The sequence below is a fragment of the Carcharhinus amblyrhynchos genome, chromosome 9 (assembly GCF_965287045.1).
Source record: "Carcharhinus amblyrhynchos chromosome 9, sCarAmb.v2.hapA, whole genome shotgun sequence".
Taxonomy (NCBI): domain Eukaryota; kingdom Metazoa; phylum Chordata; class Chondrichthyes; order Carcharhiniformes; family Carcharhinidae; genus Carcharhinus; species Carcharhinus amblyrhynchos.
In genome coordinates, this window is record NC_137332.1 from 98,640,227 (window position 1) to 98,667,014 (window position 26,788).

The 26,788-nt window shown below is 47.9% G+C and overlaps 1 protein-coding gene across 7 annotated transcripts in view; it reads right to left on the reverse strand.

Annotated features, from left to right (window-relative positions):
• Positions 1-3,550: 3,550 nt before the first annotated feature.
• rxrba (retinoid x receptor, beta a) overlaps positions 3,551-26,788 on the reverse strand; it is an 82,585-nt gene continuing 59,347 nt past the window's right edge. For all 7 annotated transcript variants that reach the window (XM_080196292.1, XM_080196289.1, XM_080196291.1 and 4 more), the window contains 5 exons: positions 14,488-14,617; positions 11,725-11,857; positions 10,524-10,615; positions 7,081-7,186; positions 3,551-5,416 (listed from right to left, as the gene is read on the reverse strand). In XM_080196292.1, coding sequence (XP_080052418.1) covers positions 5,269-5,416; positions 7,081-7,186; positions 10,524-10,615; positions 11,725-11,857; positions 14,488-14,617 — 609 coding nt within the window. In that variant the 3' untranslated portion in view covers positions 3,551-5,268. The remainder of the gene's footprint in view (positions 5,417-7,080; positions 7,187-10,523; positions 10,616-11,724; positions 11,858-14,487; positions 14,618-26,788) is intronic.

Genomic DNA, 26,788 nt, shown 5'->3' on the forward strand with positions numbered 1-26,788 from the left:
AAACATATACAGTTCTTACAGGACTGGATAGAGTAGATGCAGGAAGGATGTTCCCCCCAGTGGTGGTTGGGGGTGGCGTCCAGATCCAGGGGATAAAAAAAGCTAAAAGTTTATTTATTAATCATATGGCTTACATTAACACAGCAATGAAGTTACTGCGAAAATCCCCTAGTCGCCACATTCTGGTGCCTGTTCAGGTACACTAAGGGAGAATTTAGCATGACCAACAGCATGTCTTTCAGACTGTGGGAGGAAACCAGAGCATCCGGAGGAAACCCACACAGACATGGGGAGAACGTGCAGACTCCACACGGACAGTGACCCAAGCCAGGAATCGAACCCGGCTCTCTGACTCTGTGAAGCAGCAATGCTGCTCCTTATTCTGAGATACAATCTTAGGGATGGTCTTAGAATCAGGACCAGGCCATTTAAGACTGAAATGAGGAGGAATTTCTTCTCTCAGGGGGTGGTGAATCTTTGGATGTCTCTGTCCCAGGGGGCTGTGGAAGCCCAGTCGCCGAGTGTGGTCAAGACAGAAATCGATAGATTTCTAGACAATGTCAAGGGATTTGGGGATAGCACAGGAAAATGGCACCGGGACAGAAGATCCGCCATGATCCAGTTGAATGACAGGGCAGGATGGATGGGCCAAATGGCCTACTCTTCTGTTCCTAAAGGTCACCTAACCTGACTATTTTTCTCTCTTTCAGATTCCCAGCATCATTAGCATTTGTCTGAAGCTGTGTGCTGGTATTACAGACATCCTACTCAGCCCCAAGTCGGACAAAGGCTTGTTTCGGCGTTTTTTTTGGAACGTGGCTGGTTCAGACAGCAGGAGTTAAGTATTATTACATGTATTTTAAAGGCTGGCTCGAGTCAGCTGCTGCAATGATTGTCTTGCCTGCTGGGGGGGAAGCGAGAGGTTATGCCTTACGCAAAGTGCTAAAACAGTTGGTGCCGTTTCCTCTTAGCTCATTTATAAACCACCCCCCCCCCCCGACCCCCATCTCTCTGCTGCCATCAATCCAACTTGGCTACTGCACGACGCATACTCCAAACTGGCTCCCCTTTCTGTTAATGAGAGGCACAGATCCATGATCAAAGCGAGGCATCGGGAACCATGTGCACTGACCTTTCACCTCCAGGATCCCAATGGGATTATGGGTTTGGGGAATGATTGACAGGTCTCCTCTTGCTCTCTCTCTCCGAGGAACATCTCTGGAATATGGTTTCAAAGCCTGGGCCTGGCCGCAAAGTGCATTGGCTGCAAAGCAGCAACTTGTGAAGGATCTTTTCATAGAATCTATACAGTGCAGAAGAGGTCTTCAGTCCATCGAGTGTGCACAGATACTCTGACAGAGTGTTTTACCCACGCGCTCTAGGCCATCCTATTCCCATGGCTAATCCATCTACCCTACACACTTTAGGACACTAAAGGACAATTTCGTATGGCCAATCCATCTAATCTGCACATCTTTGAACTGAGAGAGGAAACTGGAGCACCCGATGGAAACCCAGGCAGACATGGGGAGAATGTGCAAACTCCACACGGACAGTGACCCGAGGCCAGAATTGAATCCGGGTCCCTGGTGCTGTAGGACAGCAGTGCTAACCTCTGTGCTGCTTTGGAGTGCAAACCAGGCATCTAAATGAGCACCTGAAACGCCATACGCACAAGACTACAAATCAATGCTGGGAAATGGGATTAGGATAGATAGGTTCTTGCTGGCTGGTACAGGCATAATGGGCCGAAGGGCCTCTTTCTGTGCTGTAAAACTCTGAGTCTACAACTGTTCATCACTCCCATGCATGTGAAAAGAGATGGTGATGATCCGAGACAAGTGGTGCAATGGTATTGTCACTGGATTAGTAATCCAGAGACCCAGGATAAAGCTCTGGGAATGTGGATTCGATTCCCGCCACAGCAGCTGGTGAAATTTGAATTTGATACATTTTCAAGCATCTGGAATTAAGAGTCTAATGATGAGCGTGAACAACCCATCTGGTTCAGTAATTCTGCTATCCTTAGCCAGTCTGGCCTACAGGTGACTGTGTGTGTGTCTGCACGGGTGAGTGTGTATGTGGGGGATGGGGCGGAATGTGTGAGTGTGTGTGGGGGAGGGTGCGTGGGGGTGGGCAGAGTCGAGGGTGGGGGTGGGGTTGGGGATTATATACAATGTGCTTGATTCTCAACACGCCCTCTGAAATAGCCACTCAGTCCAAGGGCAGTTAGGGATGGACAATTGACGTTGCTCCAGCCAGAGATGCCCACATCTCCTGAACGAATAACGAGATGGAAAGGCCTCATTCTGGCGATGGTCGCCATCGGACCGGGATTGAGGCGGGCTTAATCGATAAACGAGCGGCTCGGCAGTGTTCCGTTCGGAAAACCGGATTGACGCATTCCGACAAAATAAAAACCTCCAGAATCCCACGGCCCTCGGCCTCGCCGTCCATGAACACCAGCACAGGAGGCGGCCATTTGGCCCATTATGCTGTACTGGCTCTCCAAATGAGCACGGTGACTTAGTGCCTTTTCTCCATGTCTCCTGCACATCTAACGCCCTCTCGACTGAACCTGCCGCCACACTTCCAGGCAGCGCATTCCAGACCCCAACCACTCGCTGTGTGGAGCAGTTTTTTCTCGCATTATATTTGCTTCTTTCACAAATCTCTTTAAATTTGTGCCCTCTCGTTCTCGATCCTCTAACGAGTGTGGACAGTTTCTTTCCTTATCTACTCTGCCATGTTAAGAGAACTTGTCTCTCCTCGGATTCCTTTGTGAATGATTCTGTGTCACGCACCGCCCAAGACACTTTCTCCTTATTTACTCTCTTATCAAAACGCTTTTCGATTTTGAACACCCCGGTTCGATTCCACCCCCCCCCCCCGCATTAACCTCTGTGCTCTGAGTGGGGGGGGGGGGGGGGGGGTGCAACAAGCCCAGCTTCTCCAGACGCGCACTGAAGTCCCCACATTGCTGGAGGCGGGGGGGGGATGGCATCACTCAGGTTAACCTCCTCTCGCTCCCTCTGAAAGAACCTTGACATCCCACACAAATGCTGGAAGCAAGCAGGCCAATAAAATCCGGAACAAATTACACACACACGCATTTGAGCACAGAGACAGCTTTTAACAGGAGCCCAAACATCCGAGACAGGTTCCCCCTTTTCCCTGGGACACACTGTTCCCACCCATATTTCTTTCTTCCTGCCTTTTAAGCAAACGTCCATGGAATGTGGTCAACAAGCCAAGGGAACGCTGCACTCACTGGCTCCTTGGCTCAGCCCCCCATTCCTGGTGCAGTGCTGCGCTCTAGTGGGCACTGCCAGGATCCCTGCACAGAAACCGAGAGAGAACCCTGGGATCCAGGCGGACTGGACAGTTTAGGTCGGCAGGGCTGGAGAGTTTGGGTGATGGTCAGAGAGGAGGAGGATGAGGTCTGCAGAGCGAGAGTGCGCACATACACACACACACACACACACAGAGGACAAACACAGATATACTCATTCTCACAGAGACACACACACACACACACACACGGGTGGTGTTCAACTTGCAATGATTTTCATTTTAATGGGTTTGGTAGCAAAATACAAATCTTAAAATGTTACAATATGATTATTCTGTAAAACATGCTTTAAATATACTCAGCCTCAAGAACTCAAAGCTACCCGCAAATGCACAAAACAGCGAATGTAACAGTTGGAAGGAGCACAGCTTCAAAGGGATATTTCTCAGCTAGGGGTGTACTTTCCACTCACTGGCCGGAGTATATGTCACTGAAGCCACTTTCATTAACCTCATCGGATGCGGAACGTCAGCAACAGGGAAAGGAACCCAACTCATTGCACGCAACACCAATGGGGCTAGATACAGCATGGGGTTAGATACAGAGTAAAGCTCGCTCCACATTGTCCCCATCAAACACTCCCAGGACAGGTACAGCACGGGGTTAGATACAGAGTAAATCTCCCTCTACACTGTCTCCATCAAACACTCCCAGGACAGGTACAGCACGGGGTTAGATACAGAGTAAAGCTCCCTCTTCACTGCCCCCATCAAACACTCCCAGGACAGGTACAGCACGGGGTTAGATACAGACTGAAATTCCGTCTAACACTGTCCCCAATCACCACCACCAGGACAGGTACAGCACGGGGTTAGATACATAGTAAAACTCCCTCTACACTGCCCCCATCAAACACCCCAAGATAGATACAGCACAGGGATAGATACAAAGTAAAGTTCCAGCTACTGAGTTCCCAATAAACACTCTCTGGACAATACGGCGTGGGGTTAGATACACAGTAAAGCTCCCTCTGCATTGTTCCCATCAAACATTCCAGGACAGGTTCAGCACAGGGTAGATTAAATACAGATTAAAGTTCTATATTTTATTCCACAAGTCTAGCCCCCAAAGACTTCCTTTGCTGATATTTTCTCCCACCCACTGCCAGTAGTTAAATGCTGCTTCTCTGGATGGTGGCTGGAGCTGAATCAGACTCATTCCCCTGGGCCCCTCACATGCACACAGGACTATCTGTTCTCAGCCCGGCTGTCAGACACCAGCTTGTGCCGTGGGCCCCAGAGTCTAAGCACTAACAGCATTTTTCTCAATGCAGACAGGCAGCTTCAGATTCGTCAGTAAGCACACTGGACCAGCACCCTACGCTTCTGCCACATAGTCCCTTCGCCAGTCTGCACCAGCCCAAAGCACAGCTTAATTTAAATAAATAAAAGGGATGAGAATGTTCCCAAGGGAGCGGGAGGAGGCGGTGGCGAACCCCTCCCTCAGCCGCTGGGAACCCTCGGTAGACAGCGAACGAATCCACTACATCAGGAGCGTGAAGAGGTAACAGAGAGAGAGCACGGAGCTCACTAAAGCAATGCGACCAGCATTCTGGCAGATCTGTGTGGGTTCAGGGAGAACACAGCGGGAGAGTTCGGTTCGGGTCGGAATCGGTATCCCTGCCCACTTTCCACTGACGTGAGTCTCTCCGCCATCCACCATGTTCTTGCCAAGTCTGCCAGGAGTTGCCCTGCTGAAGATGGCAGGTTGGGGCAGCGTCCACAGATCCAGGGTGGAGTCGCACAGGCAGGGCCCAAAGGCCATACGACTTTGGACAAACCTTCTCGGGTGCATGAGCATCCACTGATTTCCTTTCAGGCCCTCGTGGGAGGGTGGGTGAGTGGGAGAGGCAGTGGGCTGCCTGCTGTTTTGTCCTGTTCATGACCCACCACCAAGACTCCCCTCCCCACTCCATCTCAGGACATCTGGTGTGGTGCCTCCAGCATCTCCATGAGGAAGGTGTCAATGGGAGTGTCTCCGATCAGCTTGAAGAAGAAGAGGTGCTCCAGACACTTGAGTCCGATGGATCGGAGAGCGGGCAGGCGCAGCAGGAGCTTGGCAAACCTGGCGGTGGGAGGGGAGAGAGACACATGGGTACGAGTAAGGAGGTCAAGTCCTCTCCCAAGACAAGTAGAGCACAGTCACCTCCCACAGTCTATAGCTCTTCATTGCTACAGACCTGCAAGCCACTCCAGAACGCCCATCGTAACCCTGTTACCCCCAGCGATAAACACCCAGTCCCCAATAAACCTGTTAATGTTCAGTGTACGCCCAGTGGCCCCGTCAGCGCCCCGGGTACGCCCAGTGGCCCCGTCAGCGCCCCGGGTACGCCCAGTGGCCCCGTCAGCGCCCCGCGTACGCCCAGTGGCCCCGTCAGCGCCCCGCGTACGCCCAGTGGCCCCGTCAGCGCCCCGCGTACGCCCAGTGGCCCCGTCAGCGCCCCGCGTACGCCCAGTGGCCCCGTCAGCGCCCCGCGTACGCCCAGTGGTCCCGTCAGCACCCCGTGTACGCCCAGTGGCCCCGTCAGTGCCCCGCGTATGCCCAGTGGCCCCGTCAGTGCCCCGCGTACGCCCAGTGGCCCCGTCAGTGCCCCGGGTACGCCCAATGACCCTGTCAGTGCCCCGCGTACGCCCAGTGGCCCCGTCAGCGCCCCGTGTACGCCCAGTGGCCCCGTCAGTGCCCCGTGTACGCCCAATGACCCCGTCAGCGCCCCGTGTACGCCCAATGACCCTGTCAGTGCCCCGCGTACGCCCAGTGGCCCCGTCAGCGCCCCGCGTACGCCCAATGACCCCGTCAGCGCCCCGCGTACGCCCAATGACCCCGTCAGCGCCCCATGTACGCCCAATGACCCTGTCAGTGCTCCGTGTACAACCAATAACCCTGTTAGTACGCCATGTACACCCAATAACCCCGATAACATCCCGCGTACACACAATAACCTGTTAGCGCCCTGTGTACACACAATCAGCACGATTCCACCACATAACAGGGCACCCCATTAATGTTGCCCATTAAACCATTCTGCTCCCTTGAAAAACTCCCTTCAAGAATCTGCTCCGACCTCCCTCAGCAACAACACATCCACAATCCCAAATAAATCTCTTCATCGCAAGAAGCACTGCCCACTTAACAACTCTTCACCTCAAAATCCCTCCCCTGCCCCTCAATAACCCTCCTCTCCCCGCGATAACCCCCCTCCCTCCATAACCTCCCTCCCTCCTGCGATAACCTCCCCTCTTCTCTTCTGCGAAAACCTCCCCTGCTCCCTCTCGTGATAACTTCCCTCCCTCCTCCCCAGCGATAACCACCTTGCCCCTCGATAACCTCCCTTCCTTCTTTGATAACCTCCCCACAAGAACCCGACAATCTCAACAAACTCTTCCACCCCAGGATAAAACTCCATAATACACAATTCCAAACCCCAACAATGAACCTCTACCCCGACTTCCCTCTTAATAAACTCTCCCATCACACACTGAAGGTCACGATCCTCCCCATCTAAACCCTCCTTCAGCCTGCGCTCCCTGAGTGAGGCCTGCCACAGCCAAACATCACGAGCTGAGGCTGTTAAGCTTCAGGGTCTGAGGTACAGGGAATAACAAGATGGGTGATCCCAGTGCCTTCCTGAGGAAAAGCAGAAATCTGTCTGAACTCACTGTCTACTAACTCCCCATCCAGAGGGGGGGCGGATATACTCAGTGTGTAACTCAGCCCACAGTCTCACTCACCTGCCCAGCTGATCGGGGTATTTCTGTTTGCAGTAAGATTCGAGGGACGCATAAACCTTCTCCCGGAGAATTTCCACCTCTGCCGGATTCGAAAGTCCCTTCGCATCTACAGGGTGAGAGAGGAGGGTGTGATCAGGGGTGGATTCACAACCCTGCTATGACCTCATGAACCTGCTGGGCCCCGCACATGCGCCCAGTGAAGGAAATGCCCCTGCCTACATCAACGGGGATGAAATAGAAATGGTCTACAGCTTCAAGTTTTTAGGTGTCAATATCACCAACAGTCTGTCTGGTCCCCCCATACCGCCACTATAGTTAAGAAAGCCCACCAATGCTTCTACTTTCTCAGGAGGCTAACGAAATTTGGCATGTCAGCTACGACTCTCACCAACTTTCACAGATGCACCATAGAAAGCATTCTTTCTGGTTGTATCACAGCTTGGTACAGCTCCTGCTCTGCAATGGCTGCAACGAACTGGAAAAGATCGTGAACGAAGCCAGTCCATCACTCAAACCAGCCTCCAATGCATTGACTCTGTCTACACTTCCTGCTACCTCGGCAAAGCAGTCAGCATAATTAAGGACCCCATGCACGCTGGACATTCTCTCATCCACCTTCTTCCGTTTGGAAAAAGATACAAAAGTCTGAGGTCTCACACCAACCAACTCAAGAACAGCTTCTTCCCTGCTGCTGTCAGACTTCTGAGTGGACCTACCTTGTATTAATTTCCTCTTTCTCTACACTCGAGCTATGACTGTATTACTACATTCTGCACTCTCTTGTTACCTTCTCTACGAACAGTATGTTTTGTCTGCAGAAAGCGCAAGAAACAATATTTTCACTGTATGTTAAATAAATGCAACAATAATAAATCAAATCAAATTGATTGAGTTTTTTGAAGAGGCGACAAAGATAATTGATGAGGAAAGAGCTGTGGATGTAGCTTATATGGACTTTAGTACAGCTTTTGACAAGGTCCTACACGGCAGACAGATACAAAAATTAAAATCACATGGGGTTCGGGGTGGGCTGGCTAGATGGATACAGAGCTGGCTTGGTTAAAGAAGGTAAAAAGTCTGACAACACCAGGTTTTAGTCCAACCTATTTATTTGATAATATACTCACAAGCTTTCGGGTTCACCTGACGAAGGGGCTAACCCGAAAGCTTGTGAGTATATTATCAAATAAATAGGTTGGACTAAAACCTGGTGTTGTCAGACTTTTTACTGTGTTTACGCCAGTCCAACGCCGGCATACCCACATCTTGGTTAAAGAAGACAGAGTACCAGTGGAAGGGTGTTTTTCAGAATGGAGATCTGTAGCTAGTGGTTTAGTTTATTTGGTTATGTATCACAAGTAGGCTTACATTAACACTGCAATGAAGTTGCTGTGAAAACCCTTTAATCACCACATTCCGGCGCCTGTTTGGATACACTGAGGGAGAATTTAGCACGGCCATTGCACCTAACCAGCACATCTTTCAGACTGTGGGAGGAAACCGGAGCACCCAGAGGAAACCCACACGTACATGGGGAGAACGTGTAGACTCCACACAGTCAGTGACTCAAGTCAGCAATTGAATCCAGGTCCCTGGCGCGGTGCTGCAGCTGTGCAAACAACTGTGCCACTATGCTGCTGGTATTCTGCAGGGATCAGAGCTGGGAGCTCTATTGTTTGCAGTATGTATAAATAATCTGGAGGAAAATGTAGGTGATCTCATTAGTAAGTTTGCTGATAGTGCCGGGGATTGCCAGAGGGTAAGACAAAATATAGACAGACTGAAGACTTGGGCACAGAAATGGCAGATTAGTTTAATCTGGACAAATGCGAGGTGATGGATTTTGGAGGATCAAGTTTAGGTGATTTAACTGTAAACGTCAGAACCCTGAGGAACATTAACATACAGAAGGATCTGGGCATGCAGGTTCACAGTTCCCTAAAAGTGGCAACACTGGTAGCCTAGGTGATGAAGAAGGCATATGGCATGCTTGCCTTCATCAGCTGGGACACTGGGTATAACAGCTGGCAAATCATGTTGCAGCTACATAAAACCTTGGTTAGACTGCATATGGAGCATTGCATGCAGTTCTGGTCATCACTGTAGTAGAAGGATGTGGAAGTTTCAGACAGAGTGCAACGAAGGTTTACCAGGATGGTCCCAAGGGTGTTGGCAATGAGGAGAGATTGAATAAATTAGGATTGTTATCACTAGAAAGACGGGGGCTGAGGGGAGACTGATGGAGGTCTACAAAACAATGAGAGGCATAGACAGGGTGAACTGTCAAGAGGCTTATTCTGGAAGTGTCAATTACAAAGGGGCACAGGTTCAAGGTGAGAGGAAAGTTTAAGGGAGATGCGCGGGCAAAGTTTTTCATGCAGAGAGTGGTGCGTGCCTGGAACACACTGCCAGAGGAGGTAGTGGACGCAGGCACATTAACAACATTTAAGAAGCATCTGGATGGATACATGAATAAGGAGGGAACAGAGGGATTTGGACCGAATAAGGGCAGAAGGTTTTTTTCAGATTAGTTATGGCATCATGATTGGCACGGGCTTGGAGGGCCAAAGAGCCTGATCCTGTGCTGTACTTTTCTTTGTTCTTTATTAATCAAGGATGGGCAACAAATGCCAGCCTTGTCAGCGACAGCCACCTCCCATACAAAAATAAGAAAAAAATATATACATTTTATATATTTGATGTGCACCTTGATATGCAGGGGCCTATCCTGGTCAGGCAAAAAGACTGTCTCCAAGCACTGTCAATTTTTTTGCCAAAAATGTGATGGACAACAGTTGGTTATTTTTCACGGTTAAGTCTTCACCAATCAGAGCTGTCTAACCAACCAACCAAACCACGCCCATTTTTCATACACTATAAACTGTTGCTCCTTTTGAAATTTGGCATTCTTGCATTTGTCCTGATGAGTGCAAGACACAAAGTTTTAATTACATATCCTTTCAAATGCCGGTGGACTGGTTGTAGCACTCCCGAAACTTAGCCTGCTAACATTCTCTGTGACAAAAGGAGGACTGAAAGCTAGTGGCTTTTGCTACCAAATAAACCTGTTGGACTTTAACCTGGTACTGTGAGACTTCTTACTGTGTTTACCCCAGTCCAACGCCGGCATCTCCACATCAAATTAATTCCACCAACATACACAGCAGCGAGACAGTCAGTGGTAACACAGCAAGGACAGGCATCCGCCTGAGTGTGGGCCAGCTCACTCTGACCTGCGTTAGACAGGTTTGCTTCCCACTGATCTTGACTCAGTTATGAAGTGCCATTTTGTGACAGACCTACAGACTCACTCACCACTCTGCTCTCCCCCGGCCTCCTGTCCTAACCCTAGCCTGCACAGTCTCAGAGGGGGATCACTGGCTGCTACTCCTTTGTTAAAAACTGCAACCCAAGTTCGGCTTGACGTCAAAAGTTCCACAAACCAGGATTGAAGAGGATGATCGCCCGGAGGCAGCCCAGCTCCGTCTTGTCCATCTCCATGTCTCTCATCTTGGAGACCAGCTCGGTCAGAACCCTGTGGGGAGAATGGAGAAGGCATTACATAACAGCTTCTAATCTGTGGAGATATGTATATACTGAAATGCAAGTACTCCGATACATTCACCCCAACTATCTCATAGTTCTCTCGCATGGGTGGCACGGTAGCATAGTTAGCACTGCTGCTTCACAGCTCCAGGGACCTGGGTTTGATTCCTGGCTCAGGTCACTGTCTGTGTGGAGTTGGCACATTCTCCTCATGTCTGCGCTGGGTTTTCTCCGGGTGCTCCTGTTTCCTCCCACAGTCCAAAGACATGCGAGTTAGGTTGATTGGTCATGCTAAAATTGCCCCTTAGTGATCTAAGATGCATTGGTTAGAGGGATTAGCAGGTAAATATGTAGGGATATGGGTGGGATTGTGGTCGGTGTACAATTGATGGACCAAAGGGCCTCTAACTGTACTGTAGGGTTCTATGATTCTATGAAAACACTCCCAAGTACAGGGCAGAGTTAGATACAGAGTAAAGCTCCCTCGACCTTGCTCCCATCAAACATTCCCAGCACGGGTTAGATACAGAGTAAAGCTTCCTCTACACTGTTCCCATCAAGCTCTCCCAGGACAGGTACAGCACAGGGCTAGTAAATGTCCTACAATACCTCACCCCCAAAAAAACGGTGCTTTAATTCCGACTTGCGTCAAGCTGCCTTTCGCTGCATCAACCCAACATTTAACATTCCCCAACATGTGGCTGAGAACTCCCAGTGAGATAATTCTAAGATACAAATTATAGGCAATTATATCTGGTGCTCAGCTCCTCCTTACCTGGTCTGGCCTGCATGTGACTCCGGATCCACAGTAACGTGGGTGACTGTTAACTGCCCTCTGTTAAGCCCACTTTGTAACTTTTAAGAGACAAACACGTGAATAGGATGGGATTGGAGGATCTGGTCCTCCGAAGTGTAGGGGGTTTTGGTTCATTTTGGGCAACATGGTCGGTGCAGACTTGGTGGGCCGAAGGGCCTGTTCCCGTGCTGTAATTTCCCTTGTTCAAGGGCAACTAGGGATGGGTGACAAATGCTGGCAGCTAGTGACTGCCACATCCAAGGAAAGAATAAATACGTGGGCTCAATGCCACCCTGTTCTACCTGTCGAAGATGGCTCCAACGCCAGCGCTGTGCGCACTGTTGCGGTGTACGTGGAGTCCAGTGGCAAGCAGGATCCCGTCCCTCACAGTTATCGATCGGTGTGAGAACGAAGCGATGAGGAGCTCATTCCAACCTGGAGGGGTGAGACAAGCCAGAATGTCAGGAAGCAGCAGGCATCGAGGGTTCGGGGGGGGGGGGGGGGGGGGGGGGGGCAGAAATGTAGGAGCAGAAATGTGCGCATTTGGAACGGCAGCAGAGTGGTAATTTCATTAGGCTCATGATCCAGAGGATTGGGCAACTGCTCTGGAGACATCAGTTCAAAACCCACCACAGCAGTTGAGGGAATTTAATCACATTTTTCTTTATTCTTCCATAGGGGTGTGGGCGTCGCTGGCTGGGCCGTCATTTGTTACCAATCCTGAATTGCTTCACAATTAAGTGATTCATTAGGCCAATTTCAGAGAGGCAGTTAGGAGTCAAGCACATTGTTGAGGATCTGGAGTCAGATGTAGGCCAGACTGGGTGAGAATGGCAGATTTCCTTCCCTAAAGGGACATTAGTGAAGCCGATGGAATTTTACATCACTCAATGATAGCTGTCGTGGTCATCATTATTGAGACTAACTTTATAATTTCGGATTTTATCAATTGAAGTTAAATTCTACCAGCTGCCATGGTGAGATTTGAACCAGTGTCTCTCTAGAGTATTTAGCCTAGACCCTAAAGGATTACAAGTTCAGTGACATTATTAAAAAAAACATGTTCTATTCTGGGAGGGGAAAAGAATTATAGTGAGTCAGTAAAGATTTTTAAACCATTCAACATTAAGGCACTGAGTTAAATGACTTTAAAATAAAATTACAAGCAAACAAGAAGGCAGTTTACATACATATATCATGCAGTAAGAAATTTAAACAAATGATTATGAGTTAAAAGCATATATGCTGATATTTTGAATGTATTGATCTATTTTTAAGAATCATTGTTCATTTTAGCCAAAGTCAGATTGCTGTAAGCATCATGGTAGAAGGCATTAGGACACAACCATGTTCTAAGGGAATGCTGAAAGCTTGGAAAGATGCAAGATTCATCAGCAGAGTTTATAGTGGTAAGAACATTCAGAACACTTAATCAAACTTCATGAATAGACTTTATTCACTGTCCAGATAAGATGGATGCATGCCTAGATGTGGAATAATGTATTAATTTGGTTTGGCAGTGGGGGAACTTATAGGAACGCTGACTTTGAGTTTTGTGGCTAGCGAAGGACGTTACAAAGCAACAGAGGGGAGAAGTGTCTAAGTTTTAAGGATTAATGAAATGCCATTATGCCAGAGGGTAAGATGCATTTGGCTAAAGTCAGATGGGTATTTTTGTTGATTTATGTATATTGAAGATGACTGATATAAAGCTAATGAAAGGCAGGAGTAATTGATAAGAAAATCTATAATTGAGCTGTTTTGAATTGTATATGATAGAAATCATTGGAGAGGTCGAGCTGCTTCATCCCTGGAGCTGCCCTGGCCCTTTGATGGTTTCTTCTAGTGGCCGCTGACAGAATAAAGGTTATGTCTTTAAACGGAGACACCAGCTTCATGAGTCTTGTATTGTCTGAAATTTCGGATGATACTTGGCCATCTCAAAACCCCACCACTGTTAAAGTTATAAAGCTAATGCGCAGTCACCTTGCTTGCTCCAAAAACAATTCAAGCACAAATTGAATCCAATTCAAGATCTAAGCTGACAAGTAAAGGCACTGCACCCTAATCTTAGTCAAAAGGCTGTGACCACCGTCTCCCCTGTTGAAGACAAATACAATTAATTGACCTGGAATAAAACACTCGCATCACTAACAGCGACGATGATATTTAGAAAATTCTTGTAAAAACCCATCTAATTCACTAACGTCCCATTAGGGAAAGAAGTCTGCTGTCCTTATTGGCAGCACGGTGGCACAGTGGTTAGCACTAGGGTCTCTCAGCTCCAGGGACTTGGGTTCAATTTGGCCTTGGGTGACTGTGTGTAGTTTGTGTGGGTTTCCTCCGGGTGCTCTGGTTTCCTCCTACAAGATGTGCAGATTACCTGGATTGGCCATGCTAAATTGCCTATTATTGTCCCAAGATTTGTAGGTTAGGTGGGAAATGGAGTTATGGGGAGAGGGCATGGGTAAGATACTGTCAGAGAGTCAGTGCAAACTCAATGGGCCGAACAGCCTCTTCTGCACTGTAGGGATCCTATGATTCTATTCTATGGTTTTAGGACTTGTGGACCCACAGCTCGCACTGGAATCATGTGGGGAGTTGCAAGTTATCCATCAGCTTCAACGGATATTAGGGCTGAGGTCTCAGGATAATTTAAGGATCACAGCTAATTCCATGGGGAAGGGGAGTTCTTTAATTAATAAGTCATCGTTGAGGGAATCTGAGGTAACTCAGGATAAGCAGTAAGCAGTCATGCGGTATCATTACACTGGTTTACAGCTCGTGCTTGAGGGCATTGGGAGTTTTTTTTGTAAACAAACAAAATTTGTGTTGAGTCTAAACCCTGTGTAATTTTGCCCTTTATAAAAATCCCAAAGTTAAGAACGGAGAAACTGGAAAGCAGAAAGGAAACAAAATATGCCTGATGTGATGCTAACACTCGCCGCCATCCCGCCTTTACCGTTACTAGGAGACAAAGCACAGATACCAAGCGCTGGTGTGACATGAAGACGTCTTTCCTGCACCCCCTCACCGCCCACTCCCCACCTCACCCCAAGCCTCACCTGCTCTCAGCAGGATGACCTGATCGTCCAGCGGGAGTTCGGAGAAGTGTGGGATCCGCTTTGCCCACTCCACCAGGGTGAAGAGCTGCTTGTCAGCTGCCTGGCAGATGTTTGTCACTGGGTCGTTGGGCTGTGGGGAAGGAGTGGGGGTACAGGAGGGTGGGTTGGGTAAGGAACGGAGGAAGAAAGAAAGATAGCCATGGTTACACAACATTTCAAGACACTTCATGCAGTGAGCGATCTTTCACCTCAAATCTCTCCACAGTCAATCCAATCGGGAGAGTGGTCAGTTGCTGCCTGTGAAGCAGTAGGCCAATTTGTGCACAGCAAGATCCCACAAAGAGTGAAGGTAATCACCATTGGGTTAATGCATTTTAAAAGGTATTGCCTAGACAATGCCATTTGGAAGAGTCAGTCAAAGCGATGAGCATTGGCCCAGGACACTGGGGAGAACTCCCCCCCCATCCCCTCCTTGGTCTTCGTAAAACATCTTAGCCATGAGATCTCTAACTGCCTTGTTTCCAACACCTCATCTGAGAGGCAGTATCTCTTCTGACAGCGCTGCACTCCCTCAGTACTGCACCGAGGACTGCTAGCCCAGATTCTGTGCCTACATTTTGAACTCGTACTCACCACACAGGGAAGGCATGCTTAATGATAGACATCTAACAAAACGAGAACATATTCTCTTTCAACTTTCCCCACTGAGCACCCCTTGCTCTTCTGTCTGGCCTCCCCTACGTTCAGGTTCACAGCCTGTATTACTGAAGCAATCACATTCTGCTTCGGAGGCCACAAGTGTGAGCTGCTGTCCCACAGTTCAGAAGCAGCTGCCTCATAGTGACCAACACACCCCATCATTCCAGGCCAAAGGCTTTCCCTAAAGGCAGTGAGGTGAATGACCAGCCAATCTAGTTTTTGGCATTAGAAATGTTGGCTAAAGCAGATAAGAGGGACAAAGACCTCACCCTGTATTCTCTTATTTATAAAATGTATTGATATGCTCACTGCTATCTCTAAAAGTTTAAAACTGGGCAAGGACCTAAAATGATCGAATCTGTCTGTGACCCTCAAACAAAAGAAGCTATCCGGCAGTCTCAGGGAAACTCGTGCCTCATTTTCTCTGAAGACCCACTAATGACACATTGTGGACTGCACAGAACAAATTCAAAGAGAGACATACAAAGGTCATCTGCATTTCACTACACTGCTGACTAATAGGAGTCTGCTTGTCTGCTAAGACAAAGGATCCCACATGAAACAATATTTCTATTCTCTGTGGTCTCTGCACTGTAAATCTTTCTTTTCTCTTTTTTTTAATTATATGAATGCAGAGGAGGCAAAACTGCCACCGCACCTCACGCTTTGAGTGTATGCAAATAAACCCTTCAAGTTCATTGCATCTTGAATTTGCCGTACGGTTATTAATAGAAAATTGGACTGCACCAAAACTGAAGGGTCAGGAAATACACCATTGTTTATAAAGAGGATAGCAAATCAAAAACACCTTTCTGATAGGGATGGGTGGCAAGAGGAGAAATTAGCGCTGTTTAAATTAACTCCTCCTGCAACACAGTAATCATCGATTCTTGGAGAACAAGAGGAGGCCATTCGGCCCATATTGCGCATGGTGCCTCTTTGATACAGGCTATCCAATTAGTCTCTTAGCTCTGCAAATCCGTCCTGTCCAAGTACTTAGGCAATTCCCTTTTGAAAGTTACAACTGAATCTGCTTCCACCGTTTCAGGCAGCACATTCCAGATCACAGCGTGGTGGCACAGTGGCTAGCACTGCTGCCTCACAGCACCAGGAACCCACAGTCGATTCCTGGCTTGGGTGACTGTCTGGGCAGGATCTATACGTTCTCCCCACGCTTGTGTGGGTTTCCTCCGGGCGCTCAGGTTTCCTCCCACAGTCCAAAAGAGTGCAGGTTAGGTGCAATGGCCATGCAAAATTCTCCCTCAGTGTACCCAAACAGGCACTGGAGTGTGACGACTAGGGGATGTTCCCAGTAACTTCATTACAGTGTTAACGTCATCCTAACTTGATACACTAATAAATAAACTTAAAAACTTAACCCACTGTGTAAAATGAACTCATCTCGGGGGAGAGAGGGTGGGATAAGGGGAGGGTTGTTGAGCCGTGGGGGATATACTGCTGCCCTGAACAAGGCCGAGACCTGTTGCCTTCCACAGGCTGTGTGGCAGCATTCAGGCCTCATGGATCAGATGATTAAGACAACATCAGGGGAAAAAAAAGACAAACATTTAAAGAGCCTCACGTGTTAAAACCCAGCCCGAGCCACACGGCTGCCATTGCTAGATCAGGGACCCCAAAATCCCATCGCTTGACCCCCACTCAGGCCCACAGCTCAGGGTTCCTGTATCTCCAGCTACTTGTGATTAATTATCCACTCTACTCTAACTAACTCCTTTCCTCTGCTTTCCAGGACAGCTGGCCGTTTCCCTGCTTCTGAAGTGATGCTGCAGGGATTTCACATCATCCTTACCAATGAGCGACGACCCACCCGTGCAGCAGCAGCAGCAGCAGCAGTATGTGCTCAGCACCATTGCAGGGAGAACACAATGCATTGCCACAGGACAAGATTCATCGCTATCGTTAAGAAAGCTCACGATTGACTTCAGGAATCGTAATGGAGGATATGCCCCTGTCTAGAGTGGAAATGGTCGAGCACGTCAAGTTTTTAGGTGTCCAGATCACCATCAATCTGTCCTGGTCCCCCAATTCCGACACTATGGTTAAGAAAGCCCACCAACGCCTCTACTTTCTCAGGACACTAAGGAAATTTGGCATGTCAGCAGACATCTCATCAATTTTTACAGAAGCACCATAGAAAGCATTCTTTCTGGTTGCATCACACTTGGTATGGCGTTCTGCCCAAGACCACAAAGAACTACAAGGAATCATAAACGTAGCCCAATCCATCACGCAAACCAGTTCCCATCCATTGACTCTGTCTACACTTCCCGCTGCCTCGGAAAAGCAGCCAGCATAACTAAGGATCCCATGCACCCCAGACATTCTCTCTACCACCTTCTTCCGTCAGGAAGAAGGTACAAAAGTCTGACGTCACGTACCAATCGACTCAGAACAGCTTCTTCCCTGCTGCAGACTTTTGAATGGACCTACCTCACATTAAGTTGATCTTTCTCTGCACCCTAGTTGTGACAATAACAGTACATTCTGCACTCTTTCCTTTCCTTCTCTGTGAATGGTATGCTTTGTCTGTCTTGTGCACAAGAAACAATACTTTTCACTGTATGTTCATACATGTGACAATAATAAATCAAATCAAAACATCAGCTGAGAGTTTCAGTCACGCAACTTCAAAAATATACACCAACTTTTAAACTGGAGATCCTCACAGCACCAGGGACCTGGGTTCAATTCCAACCTTGGGTCACTGTCTATGCAGAATCTGCACGAGTTTCCTCCCACAGTCCAAAGATGTTATCGGTTAGGTTGCCTGGCCATGCTAAACTGACCATTAGTGTCCCATGATGTGTAGCCTGGGGGATTAGTGGGGTAAATACATGGGGTTACGGGGATAGGGCTGGGTAAGATGCTCTTTGGAGGATTGATACAGAGTCAATGGGCCGAATAGTCTCCTTCTGCAATGGGGATTCTATGAATTAGGTTACAATATTCAAAACTGGCATGTTGGTGAAGCTTCCAGGCTGCAGTACCCTGCTAAGAGGAGCTGCTCGAGGTGACAGAACTGAGTTAGTTCGGGTGGATGAGTTGTTTCATGAGGAAGGTTAGATATGTTTCCACCGGAGTTTGGAAGAGTAAGAGGTGATTTGATTGAATCAGTATAAGATCCTCAGGGGTGTTGACAGGATGGAAGTGGAGAGGATGTTTCCTCTTGTGAGGAAATCCAGAACTCAGGGTCAGCGTTTAAAAATAAGGGGTCACTCATTTTAGAGATAAGAATTTATATTTCTCTCAGAGGGTTGTGAATCTCTGGAAGTCAGAAGACAGTGGAAGCAGAGTCTTTGAACATTTTTAAGGCAGAGCGAGATAGATTTTTGACTAACGAGGGGGTGAAAGGTATTGAGGGTTGGCAGGAACGTGGGTTTTGAGGTTACAATCCGATCAGCCATGAGGGCGGTGCTGCTGTCTCACAGCACCAGGGACTTGGGTTTGATTCCAGCCTCGGGTCACTGCCTGTGACACACCCTCCCTGCAACTTTGGTGACAGGATAAAAGCCAGCACATTTCTAACCTCCTTTAGAAAGCAACTGCAAAACCTACTGGAAGCCCGAGGGTTATTCCATTCAAAATGTTAATTCCGCTTCTCTTGTCACAGTTGCTGCCAAACCTGTGGAGGATTTCCATCACCTGCTGTTTTTATTTCAGCGGCACTGGGGAAGGTTACCGAGTGACAGGGTTTGAGTTAATCACAGAACTGAATGAGTGTGATGAAGGTGGATTAAGATCTATGCAGAATACATCCATTAGAAAAGAGACTAGCCTGGGATTGTAGAAGACGCTTTACCCTGTATCTAACGCCATGCTGTTCCTATCCTGGGAGTGTTTGATGGGGATAGTATAAAGGGGGCTTTACTCTGTATCTAACCCCATGCTGTACCTGTCCTGGGAGGGTTTGATGGGGACAGTGTAGTGGAAGCTTTACTCTGTATCTAACTCCATGCTGTATTTGTCCTAGGGATGTTTGATGGACAAAGTGCAGAAGGAGCTTTACTCTGTATCCAAGTACGTGCTGTACCTGTCCTGAGAATGTTTGATGGGGACAGTGTAGAGGGAGCTTTACTCTGTATCTAACCCTGTGTTCTGAGAACCAGGAACATCATCAAACTGACTTAGTGCTTAAAAATCCACAACGAAAAAGACATTAGACTGGGATAAACAAGTGCCTCTCATTTAAATTGGGCAGGGAAGAATAACTATGCTCCACTGCGCATTAGGCCAGGCTCAGTATGTGCATGCATCAGTGAGTTAACAAACCTCCCCTGCTGGTGTTACCTCCATTTAATTAAATGCAACTTAGATGCAGATCCCCTATTCTTCAGATTGGGGTCTTTGCAAGTTGTGGTCTCCACTCTGTTGGATGACAGCTTAAGAGCTGCCCATTGGTAACACATTCAACCAAAGCCATGCTTGGTTTGGGAAGTGGTAGGACTTGCTGTTGTGCTAAGTGATGGTTGGAGGAAGAGCTGAAGGAGCTCTATTCTGCACTTGACCGTGCCTCATGAATTACACATGCTTGATGTCGGCACTGAAGATTTTGGGTGAAGATGCCCCCTTCCTTGTTCCCCTGCCCATCATACAGGGGAGTACCATGCAATCAACTACAGACTGTCAAAGTCCAGCGGAAGCCCAAGATCAACTCAAAAATATTCATTCTTTCACAGGATTTGGGCATCACTGACTACACCCAGCATTTATTGCCCATCCCTAATTGCCCCAAGAAGGTGGCGGTGAGCTGCCTTCTTGAGCCACTTCATTCCCTGTGGCGCAGGTACACCAACAATGCTGTTAGGGAGGAAGGTCCCCGATTACGATCCTGTGATAGTGTGGAACACGGTTATATTTGCCACAACGCTCAAGAAGTCCGACACCATCCAGGCAAAGCTTGATTGTTACCTCTTCCACAAACATTCACTCCCTCCATCACCGATGCACAGCAGCGGTGTATACCATCTGCAAGTTGCACTGCAGGAACTCACCAAGGCTCCTCAGGCAGCACCTTCCAAACCCACGACCACTACCTTCTGGAAGGACAAGAGCAGCAGATACCTAGGGACACCACCACCTGGAGGTTCCCCTCCAAATCACTGACCATTCCTTCACTGTTGCTGAGTCAAAGTCCTGGAACTGTCTCTCTAATAGCACTGTGGATGTACCTATATCACAAGGACTGCAGTGGCTCAAGAGCGGCTCACACCACCTTCTCAAGGGGCAATTAGGGATGGGGAATAAATGTTAGGCCCAGCCAGTCGCACCCAGATCCCGTGAATAAAATTTTTAAAAATTAGGATTACTGTAGACGTACGTAAACATGTGGAGTGTGGCAAATAAGTTTGTTGAGCTGCAGGTGCAGGCAAGCAGGTCAGAATATGAAGTTGTGGCATCAATGGAAAGGAGAAGGTCTGGCTGCTACATTGCTGAACACAGGGTGCTCGGGGAAGATGGGGAAGGACTAAAAGGAGGTGTTAAACTGTTGAAGGATAACAGTCCATAGTCATAGGATCATAGAGTCATAGAGGGCAGAAACGTCCCTTCAGCCCATTGAAACTGCACCAACAATAACTACCACTAAAGGCACGCTATTCCCATTTGCCAGCACTTGTCCCATACCCTTGAATGCTACAATATTACAAGTCCCTGTACTACAGCACAACGACGACAACAAATATGGGAATCAAATTCCTCTGGGATGGGCAGCCAGCAAGGCTTTTGAAGAACTGCTTTTACCAAGTCAGAGCTGAGATCAGAAGGATATGCTGAAAGGCTCCAAAAGCCGTGTGTCTCTCTACCTCTCTCGGAAATACTGCCATACAACCAGCCTCAGAAAAGGAGATCTACTGCACACCAAGGTCGTTTGGGGACAAAACATGCTCCTGATTACCTGGTTAATTCTTCATGATCTGAAGGTGAACACAGTGGGACTCCTGCAGCATTGGCAAAGCGCATCCTCGCTAAATTCACCAAAAAAAAATCCTGTTGCAGCCAGATCTTGAGTGATAAATTAGGTAAATTACCCCTCCTCATGTGGTCCTAACAAAAGGAGCAAGGATTATTCCAGGGTGAAAATAATGGCGTGAGGGAGGGCCGATTTTAATGGGGAGTGAACCAATCTGGCCTGGTCACCTATCTCCTTTGTTAATCCCTGCTGAAGCCTGGTGCAATGACTTGAACCTTGGCTCATATTGTGAGGGCGATGGAGTACAGAAGTTTGTGCACTGGTGAGATTGCAGTGAGAGCACCCAGTTGTAGATTCTCCAACAATTTCAGACAAGAGGAAGTAAACTCCCCACATCCACCCTGTCAATACCCCTCAGAATCTTAAAAAGGAAAATATATTGGTATTGGAGGCAGGTTGGACAAGTTTAACTAGGCTGATTCCGAGGATGAATGGGGTATCTGGTGAGCAGATGGATCCATACTCACTGGAGTTTTGAAGAATGAGAGATGGTCTTACTGAAACATTGAACAAAAAACAGTACAGCACAGGAACAGATCCCACCGAGCTTGTGCCAACACATGACACCTTTCTAAACTAAAGATTTTTTGCCTCCACGGAGTCCATATCCCTCTGTTTCCTGCCTATTCATGTATCTGTCAATAGGCCTCTTAAATGCTATTGTACCTGCTTCTATCGCCTCCTCTGGCAGCGCACTTACCACCCTCTGTAAAAACTTGCCTCTCACATCTCCATGAAACATTCCCTCTTTTACCTTAAACCTACGTCCCCTAGTAATTGACATTTCTACCCTGGGAAAAAGACTCTGACTATCCACTCTGTCCATGCCTCTCATAATTTTGTAAACTTCTATCAGGTCGCCCCTCAGCCTCTGATGTTCAAGTGAAAACAAACCAAGTTTGTTGAATCTCTCCTCATAGCTAATACCTTCTAAACCAGGCAACATCCTTTCTGTATCCTCTCCAAAGCCTCCCCATCCTTCTGATAGCATAGCAACCAGAACTGTGCGCAATATTCCAAATGTGGCCGAACTAAAGTTCTATTCAGCTGCAACATGACTTTGCCAGTTTTTGTACTCTGTGCCCTGGCTGATGAAGGCAAGAATGCTATACACCTTCTTGACTACCTGTATTGCCATTTTCAGGGAACTGTGACCCCGTGCACCTAGATCTCTCTGTATGTTAATGCTTCTAAGGGTTCTGACATTTACGAATTCTAAGTTAAAGTTTATTAGTGACACAAATAGGCTTACATTAACACTGCAATGAAGTTACTGTGAAAATCCCCTCATTGCCACACTCTGGTGTCTGTTCGGATACTGAGGGAGAATTTAGCATGGCCAGTACATCTAATCAGCACGCCTTTCAGACTGTGGGAGGAAATCGGAGCAGCCAGAAGAAACCCATGCAGATGTGGGAAGAATGTGCAGACTCCACACAGACAGCGACCTAAGTCGGGAATTGAACCAGGATCCCTAGTGTTGTGAGGCAGCACTGCTGATCACTGTGCCACCGTGAAGGGGCTTGACTGGGTGTTTCCCCTCATTGGGGAGGGGGTTGTCGAGAACTAGATCACGTAAGATGGAGGCGAGAAAGGGATGTCTTCTTTCGGACGGTCATTAAGTGCTTGGAATTCTCCCAGAGACCAGAGGAGTTTATTGGCTCAGTGAATATGTACAAGGCTGAGACAAGATACATTTCTGATCTAGACGGAAGTTGAGGGTTATGGGGCGAATAGGTGTACGCAGGTCACAATCACTTCAGCCATGATCTTATTGACTGGCATGGCAGGCTTGAGGGGCCGAATGGCCTACTCCTGTGCCATTTCTCATGTTCTTAATGAGATTTCTTAGTAAGGATGGAGAGGGACTAACACACTCAACTCAGAGGTCTGAAGTCAGCTGCCTGAAGCATGACATTAATCTTTAGGTTGACAGCTCATTGAGAACACTCTTAATTTCCTCACTGGAACAATAGTGGACCAATGGGTTCGATCTGCAGGGTCAGAGAAGGAAATCAGAATCTCTCCCCTCCTTCCGTCTTCACGGATGCAGGACATGGATCATCGCAGCACTGCATCCTGAAGGTATTCCCGAAACCCCTGTGCTTATTGTTGTCCCAATGGCGGCCATGCTGGATATCAGAGGGAGCTGCTCGACATAAAGCTAGGAATACCGAGGCAAGTAACTCATCGCCTGACGCCCCAAAGCCTGTCCACCATCTACAAGGCACAAGTCAGGAATGTGATGGAATACCCCCCACTTGCCTGGATGGATGCAACTCCAGCAACACTCAATAAGCTTGACACCATCCAAGACAAAGCAGCCCACTTGACTGGCACCACATCTACAAACATGCACTGACGCTCAGTAGCAGCAGTGTATACTATCTATAAGACGCACTGCATCAATTCACCAAAGATCCCAAAACAGCACCTTCCAAACACACAACCACTTCCATCTGAAAGGACAAGGGCAGCAGCTACATGGGAATACCTCCATCACCTGCAAATTCCCCTCCAAGCCACTCACCATCTTGACTTGGAAATATGTCACTGTTCCTTTGCACTTGCTGGGTCAAAATCCTGGAATTCCCCTCCCCAACCCACTGCACACAGACTGCAGCAACGCAAGGAGGCAGCTCACCACCACCTTCTCAAGGCCAACTAGGGATGGGCAATAAATGCTGGCCAACCAGCAAGGCCTATGTTCCATGAATGAATTAAAAAAAGCAACCCAAGATCCCCCTCTTCCTGGGAGCGACGGACAACAGGACAATCTGGAGAGAATACAGAGTCATATGTGGCACAGAGAGAGGCCTTTCAGCCATCATGTCTGCGCTGGTCAGAAAAAAAGAGAATAAAAAGAAACTAACTGCTCATTCTATTCCCATTTCAATAGAATAGAATCCCTACAAGGCCATTTGGCCCATCGAATCTGCACCGCCTCTCCAAAGATCAACTTACCTTGAACCATCCCCAAATTCCCACACATTTAACATGGCTAATCTCCCAACATACACACTGGGGGACACTAAGGGATAATTTATTATGGCCAATCCATCTAACCCACACATCTCTGGACAGTGGGAGGAAATTGGAGTACCCGAAGGAAACCCTTGTTTTTTTTCCCCAGCAACTGGTCCAAATCCTTGCAGGTTCCAATATTTCAGATACAGATCCAGGTACCTTTACAAGGACTTGAGCATTTCAGCCTCAACCACCAACTTAGGCTGTGGATTCCAGACACCCACCACCCTCTGGGTGTCCCCTCTAATCCTTCTGCCAATCACCTTAAATCCATGCCCCCCAGTAACTGAACCTCTCAGCCAGGGTAAATAAGTCTTTTCTGTCCGTCCTGTCTGGGCCCTTCATAATTCGTTCCACCTGAATTAGATCACCCTTTAGCCTCCTCTGTTCTAATGAAAACAATCCCAGGCTTTCTCTCCTCATAGCTGCAATAATTAATTTTATATTTAGTTCCTTGAGCGGCACTGTGGCACAGTGGTTAGCACTGCTGCCTCACAGCACCAGAGACCTGGGCTCAACTCCCAGCGTGGGTCACTGTCTGTATGGAGTCTGTACGCTCTCCCCGTGTCTGTGTGGATTTCGTCCGAGTGCTCCAGTTTTCTCCCACAGTCCGAAAGACATGCTGGTTAGGTATACTGGCCATGCTAAAATTCTCCCTCAGTGTACCCGAACAGATGCCAGAGTGTGACGACTAGGGGATATTCACAGTAACTTCATTGCAGTGTTAATATAAGCCTGTTTGTGATACTAATAAATAAACAAATGCTACTTATCCTTTATCCTCCATCTTTGCCTTGCACCATCATTCCTTGTTGTCACTTAATCACTCCCGCCCTCCACTCTGTCACAAACTTTCCTTCATGTCTTTCCCTTTCTCCCCCCACTTTCAACCTTTCCCTCTGTACCTGCTCAATCTCTCACATTTGCCAGTTCTAACAGGAAGTCATTGACTCCAATACCTAACTCACCCGGGTGAGTGTGCCTCCAACAACACTCAAGAAGCTTGATCCTATCCACGACAAAGCACCCACTTGACTGCTACCCTTTCCACAAACATTCACTCCCTCCACCGCTGACGCACAGTGACAGCCCTGTACATCATCTATGGGATGCACTGCAGGAACTCACCAAGGCTCCTTAGACAGCACCTTCCAAACCCACAGCCACTACCATTTAGAAGGACAATGGCAGCAGATAACTGGGAATGCCACCATGTGGAGGTTCCCCTCCAAGCCACTCAGCATCCTTGGAAATACATCATCGTTCCTCATTGACACTGGGTCAAAAACCTGGAATTCCTTCCCTAACAGCACTGTTGGTGTACCTGCAATAGAGGAATACCTGGTAGCCATGCCTTCAGCCACCTTGTCCCAATATAAGCTTCCAATTTGCTCTCAAGTCTTGCCTTCTCTCTGGCTCTCATTCCTTCCATAAGATTCTCATTAACACCTCCTCACAGCCCATCTTCTCCTTGGAGTCAACTTCTGTCCAATAACACTTCCGTGAAACACTTAAGAATGGCAGCTACATAAATGCATGCTGCCGCTCCCATTGGTCCTGGGAACTCAATCAGACTCTGTAGTGGGTTATCAGGTTGCATTGGTCCCTCACAGTAAAGGAGAATGCAGTACTGGCTGCAGTAATTTATCCAAAATCCGTCAAACAAAGAACAAGGAAAATTACAGCACAGGAACAGGCCCTTTGGCCCTCCAATCCTGCACTGACCATGCTGCCTGACTGAACTAAAACCCCCTACCCTTCCGGGGACCACATCCCTCTATTTCAATCCTATTCATTTATTTGTCAAGACGCCCCTTAAAAGTCACTCTTGTATCGGCTTCCACTACCTCCCCCGGCAACGAATTCCAGGCACCCACCGCCCTTTGTGTAAAAAATCTTGTCTCATTCATCTTCTTTAAACCTTCCCCTTGCACCTTAAACCTGTGCCCCTTAGTAATTGACTCGTTCACCCTGGGAAAAAGCTTCCGACTATCCACTCTGTCCATGCCTCTCATAACCTTGTAGGCTTCTATCAGGTCACTCCTCAGCCTCTGTCATTCCAGTGAGGACAAACCATGTTTCTCCAACCTCTCCTCGTAGCTAATGCCCTCCATACCAGGCAACATCCTGGTAAATATTTTCCCTCTTAAGACGTCTAACTGAATAGATAGCACAGACTCTGCTAACGTAGTCACAGTTTTCACGGTATCAGAAAGACCACATCAACTTTCATTTCACTTTACGGGGGATAGTAGCACGATAATAATCTCATTGAACCAGCAATTCAGAGGACCTGGGAAATGCTCCGGGGACAATGTTTCAAATTCCACCATGCATCTGGTGGAACTTAATTAACAAAATCTGGAACTAGAAAGCTAGTCTCGGTTATGGTGACTATGACAAGTGTTGTAAAAACCCATCTGGTTCACTAATGTCCTTTAGGGAAGTAAATCTGCTGTCTTTAGCTAGTCTGGCCTACACGTGACTCCAGAGCCACAGCAATGCGGTTGACTCTCAACTGCCCTCTGAAATGGCCAAACAAGACATTCAGTTCAAGGACAATTAGGGATGGGCCCAGCCAGCGAC